The sequence below is a fragment of the Eschrichtius robustus genome, chromosome 14, assembly GCF_028021215.1.
Source record: "Eschrichtius robustus isolate mEscRob2 chromosome 14, mEscRob2.pri, whole genome shotgun sequence".
NCBI lineage: Eukaryota > Metazoa > Chordata > Mammalia > Artiodactyla > Eschrichtiidae > Eschrichtius > Eschrichtius robustus.
In genome coordinates, this window is record NC_090837.1 from 33983818 (window position 1) to 34009639 (window position 25822).

Consider the following 25822-nt stretch of genomic DNA (forward strand, 5'->3'; position numbering starts at 1 on the left):
TTGGGAAGGACTCCGGGAGAGAATGGAGCTTCCAGGAGTCACTGAATGGGAGAAGGGGGTGTTTGGAAGGCTTAGGAGGGCATTTGAAGCGTGAGGGCTGGACCACGAGGTCAGAGCAAAAGGGAGACCACGGCTCAGAGGAAAGGCCTCCAGCACCGAAGCTGGGAGACCAGGAGGGTCCTCCAAGCCGCCGTTCGGAACGAGCGGGGCCCGGGCCCTTGGAGTGTGCTTACTGGGTGGAGGGAAGACACGGAAACAGTTCCCGGCGAAGGAGCACCCAGCCTTCAGTAATGTACCGCGTTTATTAAAAGGCCAGACAGAGAGACCAAGGTGAAAATAAGTGACAGGGGTGATCACAGAGAGAGTAAATGTCGAAAAGAAGAAAAGGTGGGTTTTATTCTCATTTACGGTGGTAAACATGGTTAGGTATACACAACTAGAGAATGCATGGATGAAACGGAGCACTCAGGAAGGCTTGTAATGTCTCACGTTTACATATGGACAGTCCGGGGAGCAGGTGCCTGTGAGCTGACGTCTGGGTGACCCCCTTCCCCGCTGGAGAGGCCATAGGAGAGGCCACAGGAGGAGGGGCGGCCGCGTGCAGTGAGGACCGTCCTGATCAGGGGCTGAGGAGGAGGGCTGGGCTTGCTAATGCACAGCAAATACCGCCCCCCCCCCCCCCCCCCGGTCTCTTCCATCAGAAATCTCCCCAAGTAAGGAAAGAACTTTCCGAATGGCCCACAGAGCCGCTCATCTCTCAATACGACAGCAAACCTTTCCCATAAAATACAGATATCCTGAACAGTCCCTTGACATGTATTATTCTGGGATCTGACCTGTAATAACAAAGCAGAAGGGACAAAGGAAATGGGATTCTGTCTGTAATGTTGGTATGTGAGCTCTCCAGAACTTCAGAGAATAGATCCGGTCAGCCCTAGACTCGTCTGATTGAGGCTTATCTGTCTCGTTTACTTTCTTTCCCTCTTCCCAAGGCCTTTGTCCCTGAGAAAGGGAGGAAGTTTAGTCAATTTCCTTGCTAGTTAGAAACCCCAGTAAAGGATTTGATGGGGCAGAAGATTAGAAACTGGAGGAAGTTTCGGAGTTACCTGTGAGTTTCACTGAAAGGAGACTTCCCTGTTTTCCAATGATGATTAAAATGTTGCTTGGGTGTTAGTGCCTGGAGTTAGGGCAGTTCTAGCTACCTCTTAGTATAATAGGTACAAAGGGATTGTCTCAGACTTTATTCTGATTTTTTCTCCTCTCCACAGGTGGTGCTTGGCACTTTTCATTTAATGTGAAATTTTACCCACCAGACCCTGCCCAGCTGTCTGAAGATATCACCAGGTATTTGAAAGTTGGCAGTGAAAAAGGCAGGCATGTTGGGGGTTGTGCTCCTCTTAAATTCTCGGGAGGAGAGCAGGCTTACATCTGGTAACCTTACGGTCATCCACACTGAAATGGCAAACAAAAGGCAACTGAATGAGAGCAAACATCCGATGAGAAGATTTGCCACATCATATCTGTTCCCAGTTGAATCTTTGGTGCTAAGCTGATACTTCCCTCTGCCTGACCCTGGTGGGAAAACACGCAGAATTGAGATGCTGTCATCCACCCACCACAGTCAAATTCGATGGGATTCAGCCTTAAATGATACAATTCCTAGTGCTCCTGTTTCAAAACTTAGAGCAAAAGCGTGTCTTCGGATGCTTATGCCTTTTTATATAACCAGTCTGATACGTGGTGGCTGTTTTAAAAAATCACACAGGCCTGCACACACACACACACACACAAATGCACATAAACACGTGCACACCTAAGAGTGTACCTTCCACGCCTTCTGTATACAAGGAAGATGTTTCATTCGTTTTAGAGAAAAGGCATCAAGAAAGGAATCGAACAGTCTGGCCTGGTGACTGAGCTTTGAGTTTAAGGAAGAATCTCTTCATGAAGCCATTCTGGGTTTGCTGTGGGTCCTTCTAGGCCTCTTCTAATGCTTTCTACTTTGGAATCCTTGGTTTTCTCACTGTGTTTCGTAGTAAGTTTATAGCCAGTCAGAGTGATACTGTGCAGTGTGGCCTGACAATCCTTCTTGGCAGGCTTTTCAGGAGAGAGAAATTACTCAAAAAGCCTTCGTCACTTGCTATGATGAAAAATCATTTCAGCAGACATGTTAGGAGAAGGGAAAAAACTAGTTCCAGAAGATTTCTTTTATATTTTCATTAAATCAAAAGACAATTTGTAATTTCTTAATATAAAGATACTTTTTAGTAGTCGAGGGACTATTTAATTGTGGCTAGTTTATGGTTAGAGAGCATATATATACGTTGAGTTGGAATCTAGTGCATGATTCCTTTCCATTTGTGTCATGTGTGTAGGGCCTGTGAAATGTGTCGAAATTTTTGTATCTGGATTACATGGCGTTTACTTATATCATCAGCTTAAAACCGTATTTAGAGGGGACCTTAACATAGTCCTCAGCTTCAACAGATTAACGGTTCGTTTCTTATGTGAAAGGTACAAGGTATATTTTATTCTTATACTCGTACGCTGGGCCATGAAGACTGTTCATAAAATTCATCAATGTTCCCACTTACCTTGGAGTCTTCTACTGTTAGTATATCTGTCACTCTTAGAAGCAGAATAACAGGGAAGGTAAAAGTCAGCTATTAATGGAGATATTTGCATATGATATTGGCAAAATTATATGGAAAATGTTTCATAGTCCCCCAATTTAGAAGTGTTTACTTTTAGTGATGAGATTTTAATGTAATAATTCTTCAGAGTTAGTCTTCGTAACGGTTGAATTCTAGGAAGTTATCTAAAGAAAAAAATGAGACCTTGACCCAGGAGAAAGCTCCTCTCATCAGGAACGCAGGAAGTGGCAAGTAGTGTTCATGATGGCGCAGCCCGTTCAGTTACCTGCAATTTGTCTTGGTCGTGTGGCAGGACCTTTCATCTAGATAGCAAAATGAGACTTCCTTTAGGTAGTTGGGACCTAATCATTATATTTAAGAGCACCATTTTTATATTATAATTTCCCCCACCAGAGATTTTGTTTGACTTTCAACGTTATCTTAATGTTAGAGAAATAGTCTGTAGGTTTCTTTTACTCTGTGCCTCATCGATGAATCCCTGTATTATTATGAACTTGCCTCTAGATGCCCTTAAATATTGTATTTTGTAGCTAAGTATCTTCCCCTAGTATTTAGATCCAAATCCAGATGCTAGACAGTGTGTCCTAGTGGATTATTCTGCAGGGAGAGCTTGCTTGCCGCCCACTTTGTACTGGGCAGTCTCCTTTCCAGTCTCCTAACGCTGGCTTTCTGCCCGTCCTCTGGCTCCTGGAAGGTACTACCTCTGCTTACAGCTGCGCGATGACATCGTGTCTGGCAGGCTGCCCTGCTCCTTTGTCACCCTTGCCACGTTGGGCTCGTACACCGTCCAGTCAGAACTGGGAGACTACGACCCAGATGAGTGTGGCAGTGACTACATCAGCGAGTTCCGCTTCGCGCCAAACCACACGAAAGAACTAGAAGACAAAGTCATCGAGCTGCACAAGAGCCACAGGTTAGCGGCAGGAGCCCCGAGAGCGTCCGTTTAAGCTGTGCTCGGCGGGTGGGCATCCCCTGCGCCACCTGCGTCTCCCGGGACTGAAGTCAGTGCCTTAAGGGTGGGACTCAGCAGAGTGAGGTTCTGGACCTGGTACAGTTCTGGGTATTTACACTCCCACTCGGGACGTCCTTGTGATGTTTCTGCTAAAAGCCATTTTCCTGGTATTCTCCCCCCGCCTCCCCCAGAGTACAAATCTTTTGGTACCTCTGTGGGAACTTGCAGGGGAGCTAAGTGGAAAATATTATGGCTCCGCCAGGTTAAAAAAAAAAAACAAAAACAAAACAGCATTGTAATACCTCTCATTTTTTCTTATCAGAGGAATGACACCCGCAGAAGCAGAGATGTATTTCTTGGAAAACGCCAAAAAGCTCTCCATGTATGGGGTGGATTTACATCATGCCAAGGTATGCATTTTTTAAACTCCAGGCCTTCCATCTAATTTTATTTAACAGTATCCGGGACCCAGTTGTCACAAACGTTTATACGCCAAGTACTGTGTATGCCCCGTTGTCATGCCCACCAGGCACTCAGAAAATTCATGTTAAATTTTAAAAGCTCTCTATAAACTTTAGATACTGTGACAAATAATCAGGGCTTTGAAATAAGATGGTTATTTTGAAGTTCAGTTAAAATTAACCAGCCAGGCTAAGATTGCCTAGTCTATCAACAGTGGTTCACTTTTCCTGGGAACAGCTTTGATCCATCTTCTGAGCTGATAAAAGCTTTTGAGTCCCAGAATAGCCCTGCTCTCCATCTCATCACTATCACCTTTTTATTTTATTTATTTATTTTTTTGCCTAACTTGTCTTTTAAAGAAAGAAAAAGAGGGAAGAGATAAGATAAGAGAGCAGAGAGAACTGGAGAAGCACTATAGTTTTGGGTTTGTTTTGTTTTGAACTTTCTCAGTCACTGTGTGTAATAAAACGGATTCTCCATCCTTACATACAGCACATTAATTGTAGTGTTTGGTCAAGTTTATTTTCAGGACATTCTCTGTAATAAATAATTCTGCAACAAATAAATCCTCTCTGCCTGTCCAAAAAAAAAAAAAAGAAAAGATTGCCTAGTGGATGGGTGAATTGTTGAGGCTGTATCTTGGTTCCAGAGTCTTGTGAAGAGAGAAGTCAGGATTGGACTGGATTAAGGTTGGGAGGATGTACCAGCAGCTTTTACTCCATGTCACACTTTTTCCAGAATCTCTGTATTTTTCGACAGTGAGGGAGTGAGCCTATGGACCGTTAGTCTGTTATCTGAACAGCTGTGAATAAAAGCGCCGCGGAAGCAGAGGCAAGCTTTCCCAAAAACTTCTATCAGCGAAACATAGGAAATGGGTTAGGCTCTTAGGGATGGATTCTGGTACTTCAGCAGCGCTGAAACGATCAGTACTTGAAGTTCGGGGGCAGCTTCTTCTGATTTGGGCTGACACGATGACGTCGCTCCTGGCTGGGGATGTGGCTTTACTTCGGGTGGGCAGAGTGGTCACGATCACACAGTCCGGGGCTCACAGGAACGTGCACGTCACAGGCTGCCAGCCGAGCGAGTGTCTTACACAGTCAAGTTTGGGGCCAAGAAATGAAGAGGGTTTCAGCCGGCTTTGTTTAGGCAAACATCTCAACAACCCTGGGGACCCCTGGGAGGAAAATCTATGATCTGTACGTTCTGTTGATGCTGCATTTGGGGACCTGACAGATCGAGAGTGAGTTTGGACAAGAAAATGGTGAGGATCGAATGAACGCAGGTCCAGTTGGTTGCATCTGTGGATCATTTTGTACGTCACTCAGGGTGAGCACTTCTGAGGCCTGCAGGCCGCAACAAGAGCAAAATCCCTGAGAATTGGCTAGGGCTTACACCAGGGACGCTGGTACCGGAGAGGCAAGCTCGTTGACATTCGTGTGTAATTACAACAGCAGGTATAGCCCTGTTTACTTGCCAGTTAATTATTACACGTTTTCACTTACTTTGTGCTCGGATAACATAGCGTTTTATAGTTTATGCCAGATATAACGTAGGATGAGGATTTAAAAAGAAAATAAGGACACGCACTAAGATTGTGTTTCTCTTAGAGTTTTTCCCTACGTGGCTGAAAGATAAGGAAACAAGACCAAAATGAAGGTAGCCTGGAAATTTGAGTGACTCGAAAGCTATTTTTGAGTTACATTACACACGATGACTCACTTACTGCCCAGGGGAAAATAAATAAAAGGCGAGGGCCTCCATTTAGGAGAAGGGCAACTCAGCATGTATCTGTGTTCCTATCAGGAAAAATGAAATCACTTAACATGGCTATCGCGACTGAATTAAAATAGATGGCTGCTTTGTCATTCAATAATGTGATGTGAAATTATGCCAGTTAAAAAAGAGAGAGAATTAAGGAAGTGCCAATGCAGCCTGTGATAGGATTTCATGTGAATACTAAGTATAACAAATGATTTGGTTTTGGACTTCATTTTCTCATGCAGACGCCCTCCATCATTTCAAGAAGGAAGTTTACTGAATTAAATTAGAGCTAATTTCCGGTTATAAGTGAGATGCTTCTCTTCTATTGATAGTATTGAAAGGCCCTGAGCTCTAGGACCTAGTTAGAAATTCTGAACTGTGATCTTGGACTCCACAGCTCTGTATGAAGAATAAATATCCATATTAGGTGAAGGTCCCTTGGTTTGGAAAACCTGTTCTAAATGCTTTGTTTTTTTCTTAGGAAGCCTGTCTCTGCTTGTTTGTCATTTAATGTCACTCTGAATAGGCTCTGTCAGAGTCATTTATTTCATATAAGATTCTGAAATGTAGTTATAAATCCATATCGGGTATCCCGTGGACCAGGAGATAATAAAGGATGGGAAAGTTGGAACAGTGATTTCAAGTTAAGAGAATAGTACCTTCGTTTATTTTAATTAGGATAGGCTGAGGCCGTCCAGGGCTTCCTTCAATGCTCCCTGCTAAAGGGAGCATTAAATATGTTTATTGATAGGGAAACACACGTCCCCAAGAAAGACCACGGTTATAGCTTTTGATACAGAAGATTCATCAAGCTACTACCTCAATGCTATGGGCTGCGGCAGTAACCTTGATATCAAAAGTATCCTTTTTTTGGGTGCTGTGCCATGAATGAAATGGAAACGTCCATCAATTTTAAGCTCCACTTATTCCTGCCATTTTCTTTCTTCGTTTGCCTTTTCTTCCGGCAAACAAGTAGTGGCTTAACACGTGCTAGGCAGGCGCTGCGCTGACCACGTGCCCAGGTCAGCAGGATAAACAGAGGCTGCTCTCCACCAGCCTGGGTCTGGAGAAGGAAGAGGCATGGGGTTAGTGGCAGCACCGCTGGCTCGGGCTGTGCTGGCGATATTAATGCTTTGGGGACCCAGAGAAGTGTGTGTGGGAGACGGCAAGGGAGGGATGAATCGCAGGAGCCTCCGATCTTCCCCACAAACGGACTCCACTTTCTTGTGATTCAAAGATACCAAGGAGTGATTTAAAGTAGATAATAATGGAAGAGATTGTAAATGCCCAGAGTGCTTCCTACACTTATGTTCTTCATCACAAAGAAAGTGACTCAAGGAGCCGTTATTCCAGCAGCCCTGCTCATGCAGACATTTCCGATCAGGACCTGGGGGGTCGCCTGTGTGGTCCTGGGAGCAGGTCGGCTAGATCTCAGGGTCCATCGTGCCCGCCATCGCCCCCCCCCCCGGCCCCGCCCTACTTCCAGCATCAGGTCATAGCTCTGTAAATTGCTCTTTCAGGTTAAAGCCCTTGATAAATGGTGGCGGAGCCTTTGAATTCCCCTCAAATCTGATTATGTTGTAATATCCTGCCGTCAAGTCCTTCCACTTCTATCGAGTGATTTCGTGTCTAGTGGAGTGATACGTTTCCAAGGAAAAATATTTCATTTTAAATCAGTTAAATTGTATGTGTAACCTCACAGTTCCCAGAGAGGGACCAAAATATTTATTTCTGATTCTGAAAATGTTCATCTTGTGCTTTGCACCGGCGGGATTTAGGAAGTCAGTCCCTCCCACCCCCGTACGGATGAGTCAGAAGCCCCCGTTTGGATTCCTTCATGTCTCCCTCCCCCCGTTTGCTGGGGCTGCAGTGACTCAAAGCGGGACAGCCCCGCCGATGACCGTGTCTCAGACCTCAGCTTCGCCTCCACGACACCCTGCTTCCAACAACCAGTGAGACACGGGGGGTGGGGACCGCATATCACACACAGCACTGCCTTCTGTCCTTTGTTCTTACCCCACTCAAGACCACCACAGATGTTCACTTTACCCCGATTTCACCGGGACACAACATTGAGGGGGCATAGACTGCTCGTGGGGTGTCTCCTGAGCTTCATATAACATCTCTGATGACCTCTGGGACCCCTCATTGCACATCCCTAGGAGATGACCCAAAGGTGGACTGTGCAAGCCGCAAAAGCAAGTTGCAAATATAGCATGATCCCACTTTTGTTTTGAAAGAAGTCTATATGCATATATTAAATGCATATATTTATGTATGTGAGCCAAGTGGTTAAGTGAGTGCCACTGGGCGTGAGTGTGTGTTGGGGTCCTGTTGGGGAGCACGCTCGTACTTTAAAAAGACTATTGTACATTCGAATTTTACTCTGACAGTAATGGTATACAAAAAGAGAATCAAGGGCTTCCCTGGTGGCGCAGTGGTGAAGAACCCGCCTGCCAATGCAGGGGACACGGGTTCGAGCCCTGGTCTGGGAAGATCCCACATGCCGCGGAGCAACTAAGCCCGTGTGCCACAACTACGGAAGCCCGGTTGCCACAACTACTGAAACCCGCACGCCTAGAGCCCGTGCTCCACGACAGGCGGAGCCACCACAATGAGAAGCCCGCACACCACGTCGAAGAGTAGCCCCCGCTCGCTGCAACTAGAGAAAGCCCACGCGCAGCAACGAAGACCCAACACAACCAATAATTAAATAAATAAATAAATAATAAAAATTAAATTTAAAAAAAAAAGAGAGAGAGAATCAAGACTTCTTAAAGGAACAAACCCCAAAACACTCATCAGAAAGGATGGGGGTCTCTCTGTTAGTGTACGTATTAGTTAAAAGTCCTGCCCCTGGAAGCAGGCTGCCCATATTCAACTGGGATGGACACTTAACCTTTCTGTGCCTCAGTTTTCTTGTCTGTAAAGTGGGAATAATAATAGCAGCTATCTCAGAATTATCCTAGTGAAGATTAACAATGCATGTAAAGTGGTCAGGGCCGTGCCTGGCACTCAGTAATAAGAACTGAGGCTCTGATCGTTACCGTTACTAACACACCTTCACCTGGGTGGCCTTCTCTGTGTGCAGTGTTGACATGCTGTGTAAGTCCAAGATACCTGGGTGAACAGAGTTTACACTAACAAATCTCCAGAGTGATAAATATCTTCATCAGAAGGCTATTATTTAGTGGTAATATTTTTTAAAGTGCTACAGTACTTTTCATATTTAGGTTAGAGCTGCAGGTGGTTAATTATAGGTTCTGACCTGGAGGCTTAAATAGTGTACCCACCATAAATGGAAATAGGTGAGATGCTCATCCACCGTTTCTTGCTGCCATTTTCCAGGATTCTGAAGGAGTTGAAATCATGTTAGGAGTGTGTGCAAGTGGTTTGTTGATATATCGTGACCGACTACGCATCAACAGGTTTGCCTGGCCAAAGGTTCTAAAGATTTCGTACAAACGGAACAACTTTTACATTAAGATCCGGCCGGGAGAGGTAAGTAGACCCCAATTTGCATGTACGTTGGGAAGAAAGTTACCAAAGAGCAAACAAAAATTTAAGTTACCTGCTCACACGTTCTGAACACGGCAGGACATAATGAGTTATAGCTAAACGCCTAAGAGAACTTATTGTAGGTTTGTCCAATAGACAGTAATAAGGTATTCTCTTCTTTTTTATTCTTCTTTTTTATTCTAGTTCTAGTTTTTCCCCACTACATACGTTAATTGAAAGGCTTTTCTTTTTACATATTTCAGTGGAAAATCAAGATTCATGAATAACGTTTTGTATTTTTCAAGCTGCGGTGTAAAAGAAACTCTTAGTTGCTAAACCTCTTTGTGAATGAAGAATAGATTTCTTCCCATCGGTCCTGTTGTTCTGTCTCCGTGTCCCCTCTCTTGTCCTCCAAATCTGATAGTACCCTAAAGGGAATAGCTTAGAGGTAACATGCATCAAAGTATAAGAAAGATTAGAACAAGTGACACCGGGTATAAATTATGCAAGTTCTGTAGCCTAATGTATTTCTCCCCTTTGTTTTTCAATCAGAGAGGCTAATGAAAGAATCAAAATTGTTAATTAATCCTTGGTCCTTAGGCAGAAGCATCCATCCATGGTCAACTTATGTCCTCCTTAGTGGTTTGACATAATATCTAGTAAATATCTGCTGTTTTCTCATAATAGGTAATAAATATGTCCAAGTTCTAATTAGTATAGTTAATATAATGGAGGCAGTTGAAGCTCTAAGACTGCAGCTCATTTAGTTTCTGAACATTTTCTGGTACAATATAGAATTATCTCCTGTCTTCAAAATTAACCTCACCACTGGTGGAAAACACAATTTAAAAATCACTGTACAGAATATAACGTACAGCATGGTGACTGTAGTTCATGACATCGTATTGTGTATTTGAAATCGCTAAGAGAGTAGAATGTAAAAGTTCTCATCATAAGAAAAACAATTTGTAACTTTGCGTGGTAATAGATATTAACTAGCCTCATTGTGGTGGTCATTTCACAAAATATACAAACATCAAAGCATTATGTTGTACATCCGAAACTAATATCATGCTATATGTCAGTTATATCTCAGTACAAAAAAAGTTTAAAGAATAAGACTATAAAGCAAGCAATCGTGTTTAACGTAAATATAAAATCAAACTTGTCTGTGAAGACTGAAATAATCTATGAGCTTTTCATATAAATATCTGAAATTAAAGTCATTTTTTAATATTTCCTAAAGATTGCATGTTAAACTTATAACCAAGATATGTTTGATTTATGAAACATTAAGTGAGCATCTGTATATTGCCAAGCACTGTGTTGGGCATTGAGAATAGAAAGGTAAATACGGCCTTGTTGCTGTCCTATAGGGAGTTTCTGTTTAGCAGAGAAGACTCACACACTTGCAATTACAGCATCACGATGCAAGTGTGATAATGTTCCGTAGACGTGAAATGAGCATAGGTGTTGTGAGGGGCCAGAAGGGGAACCTGGAGCAGTGCATCATGAGACCATAGTGAGCCATGGGAACTTTAAACTGGGATGTGACATACTCGATGGATATTTGGGGATGAAATTCAGCAACTTAGGAATGTGATGTGATAGGACCTAAACTAGGGCAGAGGCTGTGGGAATAGAATGGAAGAAGCACATTTGAGAGAGAGGTTTCAGAGGCAGAACCAGTAGGTCCTGGAGACAGGATGGGGGAAGGATCAAAAGAGGAAAGAAGGGAGTCCAGGATAATCAGAGGGTTTTTTGGTTTGCATGAGCGAACTCAATGGTGATGATATTACTACAGAGAAAAAGGGAGAATTTCAGACAAAAAGATTGAAATTCCTTTTGGGACAGATTTTTGGGCGGGTGATCCTTGCATAGTAAGAAATATAAGATTTAAACAGTGTCATCAGCTGTATAATACATTTTATTCAAAGCCTTAGGCCTGGAAGAAATTACCAAGAACAAGGAAGTTAGAGGGGAAAAAACCCTAAAACAAAAACTCTGGATAATACCGCTTTTTGAGGGAGAGGTAGGCAGAAAAGGACCAGAGGCAGATGAGGAAAAACAGCCAGAGAAGAGAAGAAGGGCCAGAAACAGTCATGGATGATAAATAAGGAAGATGAGATTCAGGGAACCTGGTTCACCAGCAGTGCCAGACGGGGCAGAGGAGGCGCTCGGATGAGAACTGAGGAAAGTGCGTTGAACTTGACAACCAGGTCTTGTCGCGGCAGTAGGGGTTCAGGAAAGAGTTAGAGCCCCCGGCGGGTAGCAGCAAGGCAAGGAGTGAAGTAGCAGCGGCTTCCCTTCCTGACACTTAGCAGTGATTCTGGTTCCGCAGAAACACGCTCAGAGGAAGTCGTTTCTCCCCCCTTTTTACAACCATATTCATAGGCTGAGAAGAATGAGTGAGAAGGAATTACTGGTGGCACGAAGGCTCTGAAGCGGTTGGAAGAAGTGGATACAGAGCACAGAGACAGAGAGAGATAAACGTTCAAAAAGTGCTGGGATCGCTCTCATCCTTGTGCTGAGCAGGACAGAGCAGTAAGGGAATCTTCCCGGCTTCCCGCTTCTTCCGGGAAGAGCTAGCTGACTCTGCTGTAAAACCCCTGGCCTTAGCATGGCGTGTTGTCCACGTGAGATGCAGGATGAATAAATGGAGGATGGTTTAGTCAAGGTCCCTTCCTCTGGCTTGTCGGTTGACTGGGTCCATTGGACGGGGGTGAGTTTCATGACCGTCCCTGGACAGGAACGTCAGAGAGAGGGAGAAAATGGGCAAGGCAACTGCATTTAGAGCCACCCGTGATGTATTTCCCCTTCTCCTCCTGGCCAGTCCCACTCAATGAACAAGAAACAGAGGTCCAGAATAGCTAAAGTTCACATACCTCGCACAGGACCCCTCCCCTTGGTTCTTTGCCACATAAATTACTTTTGCTCTCGATTATACCAGTAGTCTGGGGGTGGGGGGGGAGTTGAGCTCTTTTGGGAAGCCTTTTACTGTTTAAGATGATTGCCCTCTGGTGGCCTGATGTATCTTGTCTTCATAAAATAAAAAAAATTTATTGAGTATCTGCCATAGTAATATTAAAATATAGTACTCAGGAAGTTAGCTATCTCACCCTGAAAAAGCAAATGGCTGATGGAGTTTCATCTGAACTCTACATGCTGAAAAATATGAAAATGTGTTCTCCCAATCCCTGACCTTATTACAGTCGGCCCTCCTTATCCCAGGGTCCTGCATCTGTGGATGCAACCAACTATGGATTGAAAATATTCGGGAAGAAAAATTCTGGAGAGCACCAAAAAGCAAAACTTGAATTTGCTGCATGCAGGCAACTATTTCCGTAGCATTCACGTTGTATTTCAACTATTTACCTAGCATTTACATTGTGTTAGGCATTGTAAGTAATCTAGAGATGATTTAAAGTATATGGGAGGGCTGCATAAGTTATATGCACATATAGTATGCTATTTTATGTAAGGGATTTGAGCATTCACAGATTTTGGTATCCACAGGGGTCCTGGAACCAATCCCCTTTGGGTACTGAGGGACGACTGTGTATAATATTGAGAGATGTTAGCATTTAACGTGATAATCCGTATTAGAATGCACAAATAAAATCAGCAGTATCTGATACCAAGTCATCAAATACCTAGGATATGTGCATATTTCCAGACCAGATACAAGGAGAAAATGTCAGCCTGAGAATGCTGTAGACTGTAAACATTTTATTCATTTCTGTGCATTGCAGCTGAAGTCATGATGTGAGAGAGAAACTATGAAGATTAGGCTTAGAAATCAGATCAGGACAAATTGGTCTCTGGAAGGAATACAAATATTCTTCTTTTTTTGCATTTAGTTTTCATAAGATTCATCCTTGTACATGAAACATTTACTACATGCATAATGTGGTTGTCTGTACCTGCAGCATTTTAAGGAGATAGATATGAGATTTTTTTTTTATAATGAGTGAATGTGTATAGCATGAAATCTGTGTATAGCAATTGATTTAGGGAGTAAAGAAAAAATTTGTGGGTGGTATTTTGACTTTGTATATTATTTGCTTTCATGTTATTTATGATTACAAACTTCACTCTCCTCTTCAATATGTCTTTTAAATTTAGTTTGAACAATTTGAAAGCACCATCGGGTTTAAGCTGCCCAACCATAGAGCGGCCAAGCGTTTATGGAAAGTGTGTGTAGAGCACCATACATTTTTCAGGTGGGTAGAGATCATTTTGGTTTTTCCTAAGGAAGAATTAGAATGATTGGAATCACCTACACTGAAAAAAGGTTGTTGAAAAGAAGAATGTGACCACAAGATCCCTTTCTATTCCTTCAAGTTTGTTGCCGCCAGATTTCTTGATAAATCCTAAAAGAACCTCTGACTAAATTTGAAGGATTTTCCTTCATTTGTTGGATACTTATCTGTCTCATCTCCCCTTCGTTATCTTTAGTGGTTTTTCATTATTTTTCTAGAACGTCCACTTCAGGTGCCCAATCCATTCCTTACTCTTTCAGTAGCTTTTCAATACCATGCACCCCTTTGCCCACATACAGTAAGTACTAAAGCCCTCAGATTTGTGTCTACAAAGTAGTAAATTATCACTGTTCTTCACTAACATCACCTACTTCATTGCTCTCTGGGTCTGTAGAACCACAGACTCTCCAGTTCCATAGGATGTTCAAATTCATCTAGTCCAACTCCACCCCTGTTTTGCTTCTAGCCTCTCTACAACATCCCTAGTTGATACACACTGTGTGAAGTGATTTTTTTTCCTTATAAAATCAGGTTCACTGAATGGCAGGTTGGGGGTTCAACCTTGAGTACACAAAGCACTTTACCTTTCAGAACAGAGTGATAAGTTAGCATTCTTAGTAGGTGGCTTAATAGTCTTGCTGATGTTTTTCCTTTAATATCTCCAGACTGTTGTTACCAGAAGCACCTCCAAAGAAGTTCCTTACCTTGGGTTCCAAGTTTCGTTACAGTGGCAGGACACAAGCCCAAACCAGAAGAGCTAGTGCATTGATAGACCGCCCAGCCCCTTACTTTGAACGTTCTTCCAGCAAACGTTATACCATGTCTCGCAGCTTGGATGGAGGTAGGCACCGCTCCCCTTAATGATCGCTAGTGGCTACCGAGCCGCGTGAAACCATCGTGAGCCTTTGATGGACGTAGGTGCTCTGGGATAGCATGAAAGGAAGAGCACTTGTTGGTCTTCGGGTTGAGTGGCGAATTTTAACCAACCCCCCAAAAAAGGTGCCTGTGTGAGTCTAATGTCTGTTCTTGGTGGGTTTATATAAAATCACACAAAAGAATGGTACTTGGGGAATGAAGTAGCTTTCAGAAGCTGGTACCCTGAATTTGGAGAAGGATGCTCTCATTCTAAATAAATATGGTAATCACATACTTATAAGTAATTTGTTTCTCTTTTCAGTAGATGGTAAATGATTATCAGGTTTGTTTTAGATGATGTGTTTCCGAAAGAAAACTGTGCATTAGATTTGTCTCTGTTTCTTTAAAAATGTTATGAATAAAACGTGACTTTTATCAGTCAGTGAATAATAGCTGATAGAAAGGATGGCATTCAAATAACAGAGCAAAGGGCTTTAAGGAGATTGTCCTGGTTAATATTAATTACTACACCAGATGGGCTGGGAAAGCGTTGCTGTGTAAATATTCTCTACCGTTAAGTCAGATGTGTGAGTACCACAGGGAGAGAGTCACTGAATCACTTAAGTAGCATTTTTAAGGCATAATAATGAGTTTTTAGCAGGCGTTTGTTTTGTGGAGCAGTTTTCTGTGGCTGTCCAGAGTTACATGCAGATGTGCTTTCTGCTCCAAGACATGGCAGCTGTAGGAAAGTCGGAACCTCTGTATCCGTAGATGTGAAACCCACAGACACCGAGGGCCAACTGTATTCATTGTACTACGTACACCATTTTGTATAAGGGACTTGAGCATCCGTGGATTTTGGTTATCCACAGGGGTCCCAGAACCATTCCCCCCAGACACCAGGGGACGACTGTGGCCAGACCTCTGCACCTTGGGGGTGAGATGTGTCATAGGAGACTTATCCTGGGCACATAAAAAGAGAAGTTTCTAGCATGTGTATACAATTTTAATAATAAGCAAAAGCATAAATAGAAACAAATAAAAGTTACAGGTGCCTGGTATCACCTCCCTCCTGACCTTTTTTGCTGCCCACTCACCATGGAGTCTCAGTTCTTCCTTCCATTTCGCCAAACCCCGATGTGGCTTGTAGAGGAGCGAACTCCCTGGATCCCCTGACTTAGAAGACTTTACTGTCCCAAAGGGATACTTAGTGGAAGTAAAAATTGTGTTATTAGTGCTGTATCGTTATTATAAATTAGCGAAGTGGGAAGAATGCTCACCTAGCGTAGGTAAGTTCAGACCGGTGTCCAGACCGTCTGTCTGTACAGCAGTGAGTGGATGATGTAGTGTCTGCAGGTCCCAGCTTTAGTCGTCATCTGTAAGGTGGGATCAAGGCCTCCTCTGACAGGTTGTTGCGAAGAGTGAATAAGATGTAGGTGAAAGCAGTCTTGTTACAGATGTAGTCATTAATGATCTCAGTAGGTATATTGATAATCATTCTTTAGGCTTTTGTGAGCTGGCCTAGGAAGTCAGTCTTAACCATTCTCTACCTTCTGTAACAATGTCCCGTTTTTAGAATCTCTGAGAGCCAAACTTTTGGGAAAAACTGTTTATTAGGACCGTTTTGAGTCAGATTAAGGTACTGAAAAATTCACATTGACAGTGACACTTTCTTTTGGCGGTGCCTCATTTCCTCTTCCTTGAGGAGTCTGTGTAAACTAGTGTGTGTTCTCTAAGTCAGTGTTGGAGGAACTTGTGTAGAATCACAGCTTTTTTCCCCTGAATGTCATCCACTCTGTCCTGCGATGTGAACCCAAGGGGACACATTTGTTGTGAATGTTGTTTTCCTTGTGACCTTCTGTGTGATAATGATTGCTGAGAAGACAATTGTGAAATCAGTGTACTAATTCCATGCTGTCTCTCTCTCCCTGCCCAGAAGTGATGTTAGTATGTGCTGTCTCTCACTCTCTGGGGTCCTGCCAATTCTCGTATGTTTTCTGTGCTGCTGCTCGGGGGGGCCATGGCTGCATGCTGGAATAGAAACTGCTTTTTGCAAGGTTGCATCTTCTGTTAGAACAGCCTAACAAGCCTTTTAGGAAACTGTGTCTCATATGAGCTTTTTCATCATCAGTAAGAGATGTTAAAATATCTTAGTGAAGGTATTTTAGTAAAATGGTTTACTATTCAAAGGATTTCAGAGTTTTTTTTCTTACATTTATGTTTTAAACTTCCTAAAATATGAAAGCAGATTAAATTTTGCCTATGATTTGAAAAGCAGCCTTTCTAAATTTCAGTAAATTTTATGGTACCTAAAACCTAAAAGAATGAGTACCAAATTTCAAAAATCTAACTAAATTAAGCATCTCTTTCACTAAGACATTTTAGCTGGGACGAAAGGCTGGGTGTTAACATCTCTTACGTTTGCGTGCTTTGCACTTGCATGAATTTCATTAGCAACGTTTGTCTTGTTTTCCCAAAATACTGGAGATGAATGAATGTATGCATATCGTGGTAGTCTTTTTAAAGCACAGTAGAAGTTAAAACATTTCTGCACTTCAGTTGAACAGAGTTGCCATCTGAATTCTATAATCTCTGCCCAGATGGTTACTTTTCGTAATTACTTATGTAGCTTTTATATTGGAGAAGTGATAGACTTTCCAAGCACTAACAGTAGTAGTAATAGTAATAATAATAAAAAAGCATTTCAGTGCTCCCTAATGAGGGGCACTTCCAAAGCTCTGTTTAAAGTCAAGTGCACTAGGGCAGTTGTCTGTCTGCTGTTAGTTGTGGAACTTGCCCCAAGTGTCTGGTGCTGGTGCCCCGCCAGTTACTCTGTGGGTAACAGCCTCGGTGGCCACTCAGCCCCCCATCCTTCCGCTCACCTCCACCCTCACACGTGTCCTCACCCGAGAGCCTGAGAGTGGATGGAAATTATTCTGGCGGCTTTGAGAGATGAGCATTGAAATCACGCTTAAACGCAGTTATGGGTGACATAGAAAGATGAATCTGTGGCGTTGCTTAGATGAGAGTACCTGCAGGGCTGACCTGTCTTTTGAAGAGAAACCTGGTATTTTATGGAGGTATTTTTTTCTGTAATGGGAGCAATAGGTGGCGTCCGTCTGTCTTCTGACTTAACTATTTTGGTCTTTATTTCTCCAATTGTATTTGCTTTTAGCATCAGTGAATGAAAACCATGAAATATACATGAAGGATTCTGTGTCTGCTGCAGAGGTTGGTACTGGCCAGTACATAACAACAAAGGGCATCTCTCAGACCAACTTGATCACCACTGTGACTCCGGAGAAAAAGGCAGAGGAGGAGCGGGACGAGGAAGAGGACAGACGGCAAAAGGGCGAGGAAGCCACACCAGTCACTGCCGTACGGCCCGAGGGAAAGGTACATCTCCCCGCTGTCTCCCCGACCTGTGCACTCTCTAAAGAACTCCTGAATGAGACTGAGGACGTAAGCCAGGAATGTGAATAAGACTTAGGCTAATTCATATCTCAGCATTAGTCACCTTCATGTTGTCAATTTTTAAATTAGTTATGTCCTCTGTCAACACTTTTCCTCTGCAAAAGCCCTTTCTAACTTTCGGGAAATTCTTATTGAACAACTCAGGTGCTACGTGAGACTTTCAACAGCTGTCCTGTCTGTAGATCTTAAAAATACGTTTGGTAGTGAATTACACTTTTCTGTTTGGGCTCACAATTCAGAACTGTCACTAAAGCTGTTTTCTTTGTTTCTGGCCCCATCCTCCTACCCAGGGCTGTGTATTTGTCTAGATGCACAGTAATTGCTTTGCCCTTCTTCTGACTGCAGGTAGACCACAGCCTGCGTACTTATACACTGTTTCCACTGTTTCTCTCTCTCTCAGTCTTACCATCTTAACCTAATCATCAAAGTAGCCAGTGGATGTGTTTTGGAAAAGGGATGTTAAGGCCAAAGGTTGCAAGGGAAGACGGAGGGTGAACTTGGCAGTAATTTCTCCAGAGTGTTTTATTCATTGAACTTGGTCACTTCATTTCATCCAAAAGTCAATTTATTTTTAAATATTATGTTTATTTCTGTAGGTCCATCACTATAAAGCAACTTTTCAGGAAAATGAAAGTCAAAAAGACATGTAGACAGCCTGCTTCTGGTTCGGGGTTTTGTATGTCGCAGAGCAGCTCCCTAAAAGTCAAAGAACACACTGGGAGGTTTATACATAATAATAATGGAAAAACAAGAGTGGGTCTTGGAATGTACAGAGTACAGAGTGAAAGGAAACAGCAGAATAAAAATGCCATATAACTTAGAGGTTATGCTAAAACTTAGGTAAATTTGATTCAAAAGTGCTCTTTCGCACATGGGCTCTTCAAATGCAGGGTACAGGGCAGAGAATCAGCTGGGACTCTGTAGAAAAATGCTCCTTTGGATAAGAATTTAACAGTGACCTCTAAACGGACAGATTGGCAAACGTATCATCGTTCTTTTTATGTTAGACTATCCCAATGACCCAATCCATCATCCTTTTTTAGGGTAAGATTATTTATTTGCCAAACACAAAAATAAAAACAGGAGAGAACATAATGGAAGGATATTTGGATCACTTTTGCTGTTAAAATGCGCTTTGTTCTGAATTTTGTTTTTACACTCTTCAGTTAAGGCGGGTTCTAACTAGGTCACGATCAGAAGATGATATACTTGAAAAGCCAATGTGTCCCATGATTTCTGGAAGTCCCCCAGGCCAACACTCCATTCTGAGGGATGTGTAAATATGATTAAGTGCCCCATAAAAGTAAATGACTTGCCGTTTGCTCCAAAAACGATCCAGTCCCACTTTGTTTGATTTTAAAAGATCAGTGATTTGTTTACATGAGATGGAGCCCTAAGCCAGCATCACTTGGTGCCATTTATGCCATGCGAGACTAGAAAGACCAAGAAGACTGTGCTCTTAGAGTCGGAGCCTCTGAGAAGCCAGCACTGTGACGCTGATGCCTTCTGAGAGGCCGTGGCCGAGGCCTTGTGCTGAAGGAGCTGAAGGGCGTCTACATCTCCCCCACTGCAAAGCTGTCTTTAAAAACCACTCTGGGGCTTCCCTGGTGGCGCAGTGGTTAAGAATCCGCCTGCCAATGCAGGGGACGTGGGTTCAAGCCCTGGTCCGGGAAGATCCCACATGCCGTGGAGCAACTAAGCCCATGCGCTACAACTACTGAGCCTGCGCTCTAGAGCCCACGAGCCACAACTACTGAGCCCGCGTGCCTAGAGCCCACGCTCTGCAACAAGAGAAGCCACCGCAATGAGAAGCCCGCGCACCGTGACTAGAGAAAGCCCGGCTTAAGAACGAAGAGCCAACACAGCCAAAAAATAAATAAAATTAATTAAAAAAAAAAAAAAAAGCCTCTCTAAAAACCACTCTAATCAGCAACATGGAAGATTAAGCCGTCATTTCATTCTTCTCTATCTTCGAAAAGTAACGTAGAGGGCCCTCTTTATTTTTTTTTATTTATGGCTGTGTTGGGTCTTCATTTCTGTGCGAGGGCTTTCTCTAGTTGCTGCAAGCGGGGGCCACTCTTCATCGCGATGCGCGGGCCTCTCACTATCGCGGCCTCTCTTGTTGCAGAGCACAGGCTCCAGACGTGCAGGCTCAGTAATTGTGGCTCATGGGCCCAGCTGCTCCGCGGCATGTGGGATCTTCCCAGACCAGGGCTCGAACCCTTGTCCCCTGCATTGGCAGGCAGATTCTCAACCACCGCGCCACCAGGGAAGCCCGAGGGCGCTCATTTTTTAACCAAGATGAAAATGTATTACTGAAAATAGTTCTTAAGCGACTGGTCCCTAGATTCCTTTGAGAGGAGGTGTGTTTCCCCACTAACGATCACCCCAGGTGACGGGGCAGCCTCCACGGGCAGAAGGCGGCTTGTAACTGGTACATTATCCTCAGCTCAGTGGGATTTGTGCAGGGTCTTGTTTAAGACACAGCGTTTAACGTCAGATGTGAGTACTAGGAAAAGACATACTCGTCTGATACCGAAAAAGAGACACTTCTACATTCTACTAGACCCATGGTATAATTTTATTTGTGCATTTTCTTACCCTCTGTCTCTATATTTACCAAGTCAGGGTTGGATAACCGTCACAAAGCAGGCCAGATAATGTCCATGCTCTCAGGACACTAGGCAGAAACACGCATGTGGGTGCGCACACAGATACACACACACACACAGACACACACTCGCACGAGGAGAAGTTCAGTCATCTTCAGGCTCCAGATGACCTTGTCTTGAACTCGGCTGTAGCAGCTTCCACGCTGGCCCTGGGTCCTGTTTGGCATATGCTTGCCTCTCCCACCCCTCTCGCCCAGCATCCCTCCACCACCTGCAGAGAAAGCTGGCTGTGGTCACGGAGACTGCGGGGACCAGGAAGGGTGTAAAGAACCTTAACGTGCCCTGCAGAAGCCTGCGTGCCCCTCCCCAGGAGCACTTTTGTGGGGATGCCTGCCTTGATCGTCCCCTTACGGACTCAAACCAGGCAGCTTAAGCCTACCGCTCCTCTAAGAAAAACCGGAAGGTGGGGAAATTGTATCTTTCTATTACTTATGGACCACAAGTAATACAAAGGAAATGCTGATAAACCACATCACAGGAAAACACATTCTTTTTTGCTAGTTAGCTTGTTTGAAAGCACTTCTTTAAGCTCCCCCGTGTACATTATGGGTAACGGAGCCAAAATAGGAGTTTTCGAAAGAGCCTCGGTGCTTTATGGAGAGGTAAGGTAGGTGTTCACTGTGGAATTCCCTGATTGGAGCTGCTTACGGGTAGGAGTGGGGTCAGAAACTTCTTGATTTGGAAACCCACCTGCTTTGGCTGTAACTGACTAACCAAGGAAAAGTAATGCTAGAGATTTTGTTTTTAGTAATCAAAAATTGGGTTCATTGTCATTTTAATCCAACTGAACCCTAGTAACAGATCTGGTAGCTGGAGATTAGGAGAAGTTATTGAAAGTCTTGGTTTTAAGTTATCAGAGAGTTGCATTTGCTCTCAGCATCCTAAAAATTTCTAGAGTTGTTGGTCTAAACAGAAGTTTTGGATCACATGAAACATAGTCATTGAGATTACCCACAGATATCTTCGGTTCTGATTTTTTTTTCAAGCCCACCCTATGTTTGACTTGAGGGTCTAATGGGAAAACGATGGCCATTCGTGGCAGCGTTGGCATGCAGCTTGAATACTTTAAAATTCACAAACAACCCTAGTGCTGAAATTCTTGTTTTACGATTTTTTCTCGGTACCCATAAGAAAATTAACTAATTGCAGTTTTCTTTTTGTCCTTTTGCACCTCTGTTCGCTGCTTTCTGTCTCTCTCGCTGTCTCTCTCACATCAGTCACCCGGGCTTGGCACTGACTCATGTCCCCCCTCCCCCCCATCAGCCCGCTCTCCCCCTGCATCTCCCACAGGGCTCCGCAGGAGGTGTAAGGAGAACGGGCACCCCCCGCCGGGGGTCGAGCCGGCCAGAGACCCCAGGCACCTGCACGGGGAGCCCGCCTCGGACTCTGACGGCCGAGGGAAGCCGTGCCTGGGGAACCACGATGTGGCTTTTAGCCACAAACAGCAGCCGGGCCGAGGGACCACCCTGTTTTCCTTCTCCTTGCAGCTCCCCGAGTCCTTCCCCTCTCTTCTGGATGACGATGGCTACCTGTCTTTCCCCAGCCTTTCCGAGAGCAACCTCCTGCCCCAGAGCTTGCAGCATTACCTCCCCATCCGCTCACCCTCTCTGGTGCCCTGCGTCCTCTTCATCTTCTTCTTCCTGCTCTCTGCCTCCTTCTCAGTGCCATACGCCCTCACTCTCTCCTTCCCTCTGGCTCTGTGCCTCTGCTGCCTGGAGCCCAAGGCGGCCTCCTTGAGTGCCTCACTAGACAATGACCCGAGTGACAGTTCAGAGGAAGAGGTGTGTACCTCGGCATAGAACACACGTCCCTGTCGTGCTCGGGGCCGCGGTCCGAAACAGTCTCAGACGGCTGCTGCGATAGTGGTCCTACTTTCAGAGGCTCATTTATCGTCTGTGCCAATCTGTGCAGAGGTTTTGTGTGCAGGGGGTGCGACCCGGCCCCGGGGTTAGGCACAACACCATGTGGATGCAGCAGGCTGAGCCCGGCCCGGAGCCGCGCTGCCACCCACCGACTCCAGTGGGTGGGGAAGGACTCAGCCGTGAGCCAATTGTAAATAAATAACCCGTTAGCTACGTAAGAACTCAGGGTCTAGTTAAAGGCTCTGTTCGGTTCTCATTCCATAAAGGAAATGACACAGAAGACAGATGAGTAACTTTCAACTAGATTGGCGGCAAGTTACCAAAATGTACCCTGATGTAATGATGCACAGGGGTGATACGCACCAGGTAAAGGTGCTCAGGGTGCGGCGGGAGGGAGCACCGCCGTCGAGGTGGGTCATCACCCTCGGGGCAGCTCTCCAAGACTGTAAATGCCTCCCTCTCCTCCCTGGAGATTCTGAAATGCCCCCGCTGCTCTTTGATCGTCATTGCCAGACCGTCATTGTTACTACTCCACGAGGGGAGCCCGATCCCGTGGGTGTGTTGGGTCAGAAAGAAGGGCTTGAGCAGTTTAAAACGCTCAGTGACATTGGTCATTGGCAGGGCCAGAAACAGGACCAGAAAGAGCGGCAGTTGCAAACAGCAGTTTCCAAACACCATCAGGAAAGACTCCTGTTAGGTTTCTATACGCTGTAAAAATGGGCTGAAATTTCATGCGCACGAGCAATGCCAAGGCATGTGGCTGGGTGGCACCCATTCTCTCAGTTCCAGCGTGAGGCTGGGGAAGTTGGATGGGCCTCTGCGGCTAGCGACCAGGAAAGGACTTGAGCCTTCAGCCTCCATCCGTGAAAGCAGGCTGCCTGTCAGTCCCCCGTCCCTCATCCGAGCCATTGGGGGAGGTGACGTCCTAGCCGGTAGTGTTTCCTCTTAATTGCTCCCCTTTCCCTCCACTCCACTGCCGTGTGAACAGCCCAGCGGTTTCCCTTTGTGCAGCCTTTAAATAGAACGCAGGGAAAAAGAACAGAAGTGCCAGCAGGCCCCTGGCTGAAACCCACCCTCCTGCCTACGCCTGCCCCCCGCTCCTCCAGCAATTCTGGAGGGTTTCGTGTCAGGAGCCAAACCCAATACACCTAGCATTAAAAAAGAAAATCACAAAGTCAAAGCAACACTAAAAAAGGAAAGTCTATTCAGTTCTGTGCTCAGCTAGAAATGGTAATCCGAGCTGCACCTGTGAGTAGATAGCATTGTGAGGTACGTATCTATATTTAGTGGTATTATGACTGTTTCTTTGCAGCAGCAGGAAAAAAGTGAGAGTGGTCTCCAAGATGTTCTCAAGAAAAGTTTCGGCTTTTCAATTTGATACTGCCTAAGAGCCCTTTGCAAGGTTCTTGGATCCTCTGCGACTTAGCTCCAAATCTATCTATGTGTAACTATTTTCGTACGTGGAAAATATTTTAAGAGAAAAACCACTCTAAATCCTAGGTTTGAATATCACTGTTTCTCATAGTAGCAACATAATCAAATAACGTAGGTCCAAACCTACAGTCATTACGCACGCAATATTATCTACAAAAACTGTTTATAATATTAGCTGGTTTCCAACCTGCACATCTTTGTTCCTTTAGCAATGGAGCTAGTCATCAAGCTAACAGAAGGCGAAAAGATTGCCATTTTATGTTTTTCTGCATTTTAAATAACTGAACTTTTATGTAGCAAACCACACAGATCTTGTGCCTAATCCAGGGTGTACATCTTGTTGTAATCAGTGCATGAAAATTAACGTTCAACTTGGGCATGTCTGCATTACATCAGCAAAACAAATCACAGCAGTTACTCCTCGCAAGCTGGAGGCCGCGTGCCTGGTGCTTCCCACACGTGAACCCTCCTCTGAGACCATGAACCAGCTCTGGCCGAGGCGGCCTTCCGAGTCGTCCCCTCCAGCCTCGGTCACCCATGACGGCTCTCCTGCCACATGACTTTGTATTTGGCCATCTGTTCAATGTCGTCTCAACCCCAGGTGTTAAGAGCTGTGAGCTCTGGTTCAAGCTGAGCTAGAGAACTCAGATGTAGGTCATTCAGGTAAAAAAAAACAAACAAAAAAAAAAACACTCGCCGTTTGTTGACACGGCCTGTTTTATTCCCTGGGCCTCAAGTGCTTTGGCAGCTAAACCGGGTGACTTTGTAACATACGATTCAGCTCTGTCACTTTGGTTTTGCAAAATCACTAATGACTCTGATTCTTTTTAAATATTTTATCATCACTGCTTACATCTGTCACGTGTGGTAGTGGCTTAATTAGTCCCAGCCCTTCTCAAGAGCGAAACCCAGTGCAGAGAGCTGTAATCATTTCAAACTACAGAGCTGTTGGCTATTTTTTTTTTATTTGTCCTTCTAGAATTTTGGTCAAATAAGGAGGGGCCGAATGCTAAATCATCTACATCTGTCCAGAGACATAAGATGAATTTAGCTCACCGTAATCACGTGCCAACTTGTGAAGAATTTTTTGATAATACCAAAAAAGGAGATGGATGAAATCTGGAGGAAAAGATTGATCACCTGATTTAACATTTTAAATGGTGTAAACACATTATATGATAGTCCATGGCATGCCATACATTTTGCAGTTTTGCTTAGACATAGGATATTATATAAATAAAAGTTGCTATAAAAGCTACTTTATTCAGCCTTTATTACTTCAGTCATTAACAGTTTATTGATCAGGCACTATGTTTGTTGAATGACTGACTGACTAGGTGCTGAGTAGGAGGTTGAGGGAGTTTAGATGCAGTCTAAGCTGCTACTTATTTGTGTATAGCTAGGAAAAATAATAGCAATAATTAGGAAATGCTGTGTTGATATCAATATTTATGATTTTTATAGGCATTTTTAGCTGTGTCAGGCATTGCGTAAAGACTTAGTATCCGTTACCTGATACAGTTAGGGCTATGATTTTCCCCATTTTCCAAGAAGGAAACTGGGATTAAAATATGAAACCTGCCCCCTGTGCCACAGAGTTAAATAAATAGCAAGGATTTGAGCTGATATCAGTCTGTCCTGAGACCCCCTCACTCTTAACCATGGCGGTAATTCCACTGCCAAGATGCCTGGAAAGCTGCTGAAGTGAATTCTAAAGCCATAAGGGAAATAATCAAAGTAGGAGGAGAAATACTTTCAACAACTTTCGAAGCCTTTGACACAACTAGTTGGCACGCTGAGCCGAAGTCATTCTTACTTGTTCTTGAAAGCCTAAGATTTCCTCGGGTTATCCCATACCCTTCAACAGGGACCTGCTTCTCTTCCTAAATCAAACTGGCCTTGCCCTAGACTGTCAGTTGGTGAAGCCATGCTAATG

The 25822-nt window shown here is 44.2% G+C and overlaps 1 protein-coding gene across 4 annotated transcripts in view; it reads left to right on the forward strand.

The window, feature by feature from the left end:
• EPB41L3 (erythrocyte membrane protein band 4.1 like 3) overlaps window positions 1-25822 on the forward strand; it is a 140470-nt gene that overhangs the window by 95045 nt on the left and 19603 nt on the right. For all 4 annotated transcript variants that reach the window (XM_068563487.1, XM_068563488.1, XM_068563490.1 and 1 more), the window contains exons 6-12: window positions 1269-1344; window positions 3349-3567; window positions 3929-4016; window positions 9178-9330; window positions 13453-13550; window positions 14255-14430; window positions 17620-17840. In XM_068563487.1, the coding sequence (XP_068419588.1) occupies window positions 1269-1344; window positions 3349-3567; window positions 3929-4016; window positions 9178-9330; window positions 13453-13550; window positions 14255-14430; window positions 17620-17840 (1031 nt within the window). The remainder of the gene's footprint in view (window positions 1-1268; window positions 1345-3348; window positions 3568-3928; window positions 4017-9177; window positions 9331-13452; window positions 13551-14254; window positions 14431-17619; window positions 17841-25822) is intronic.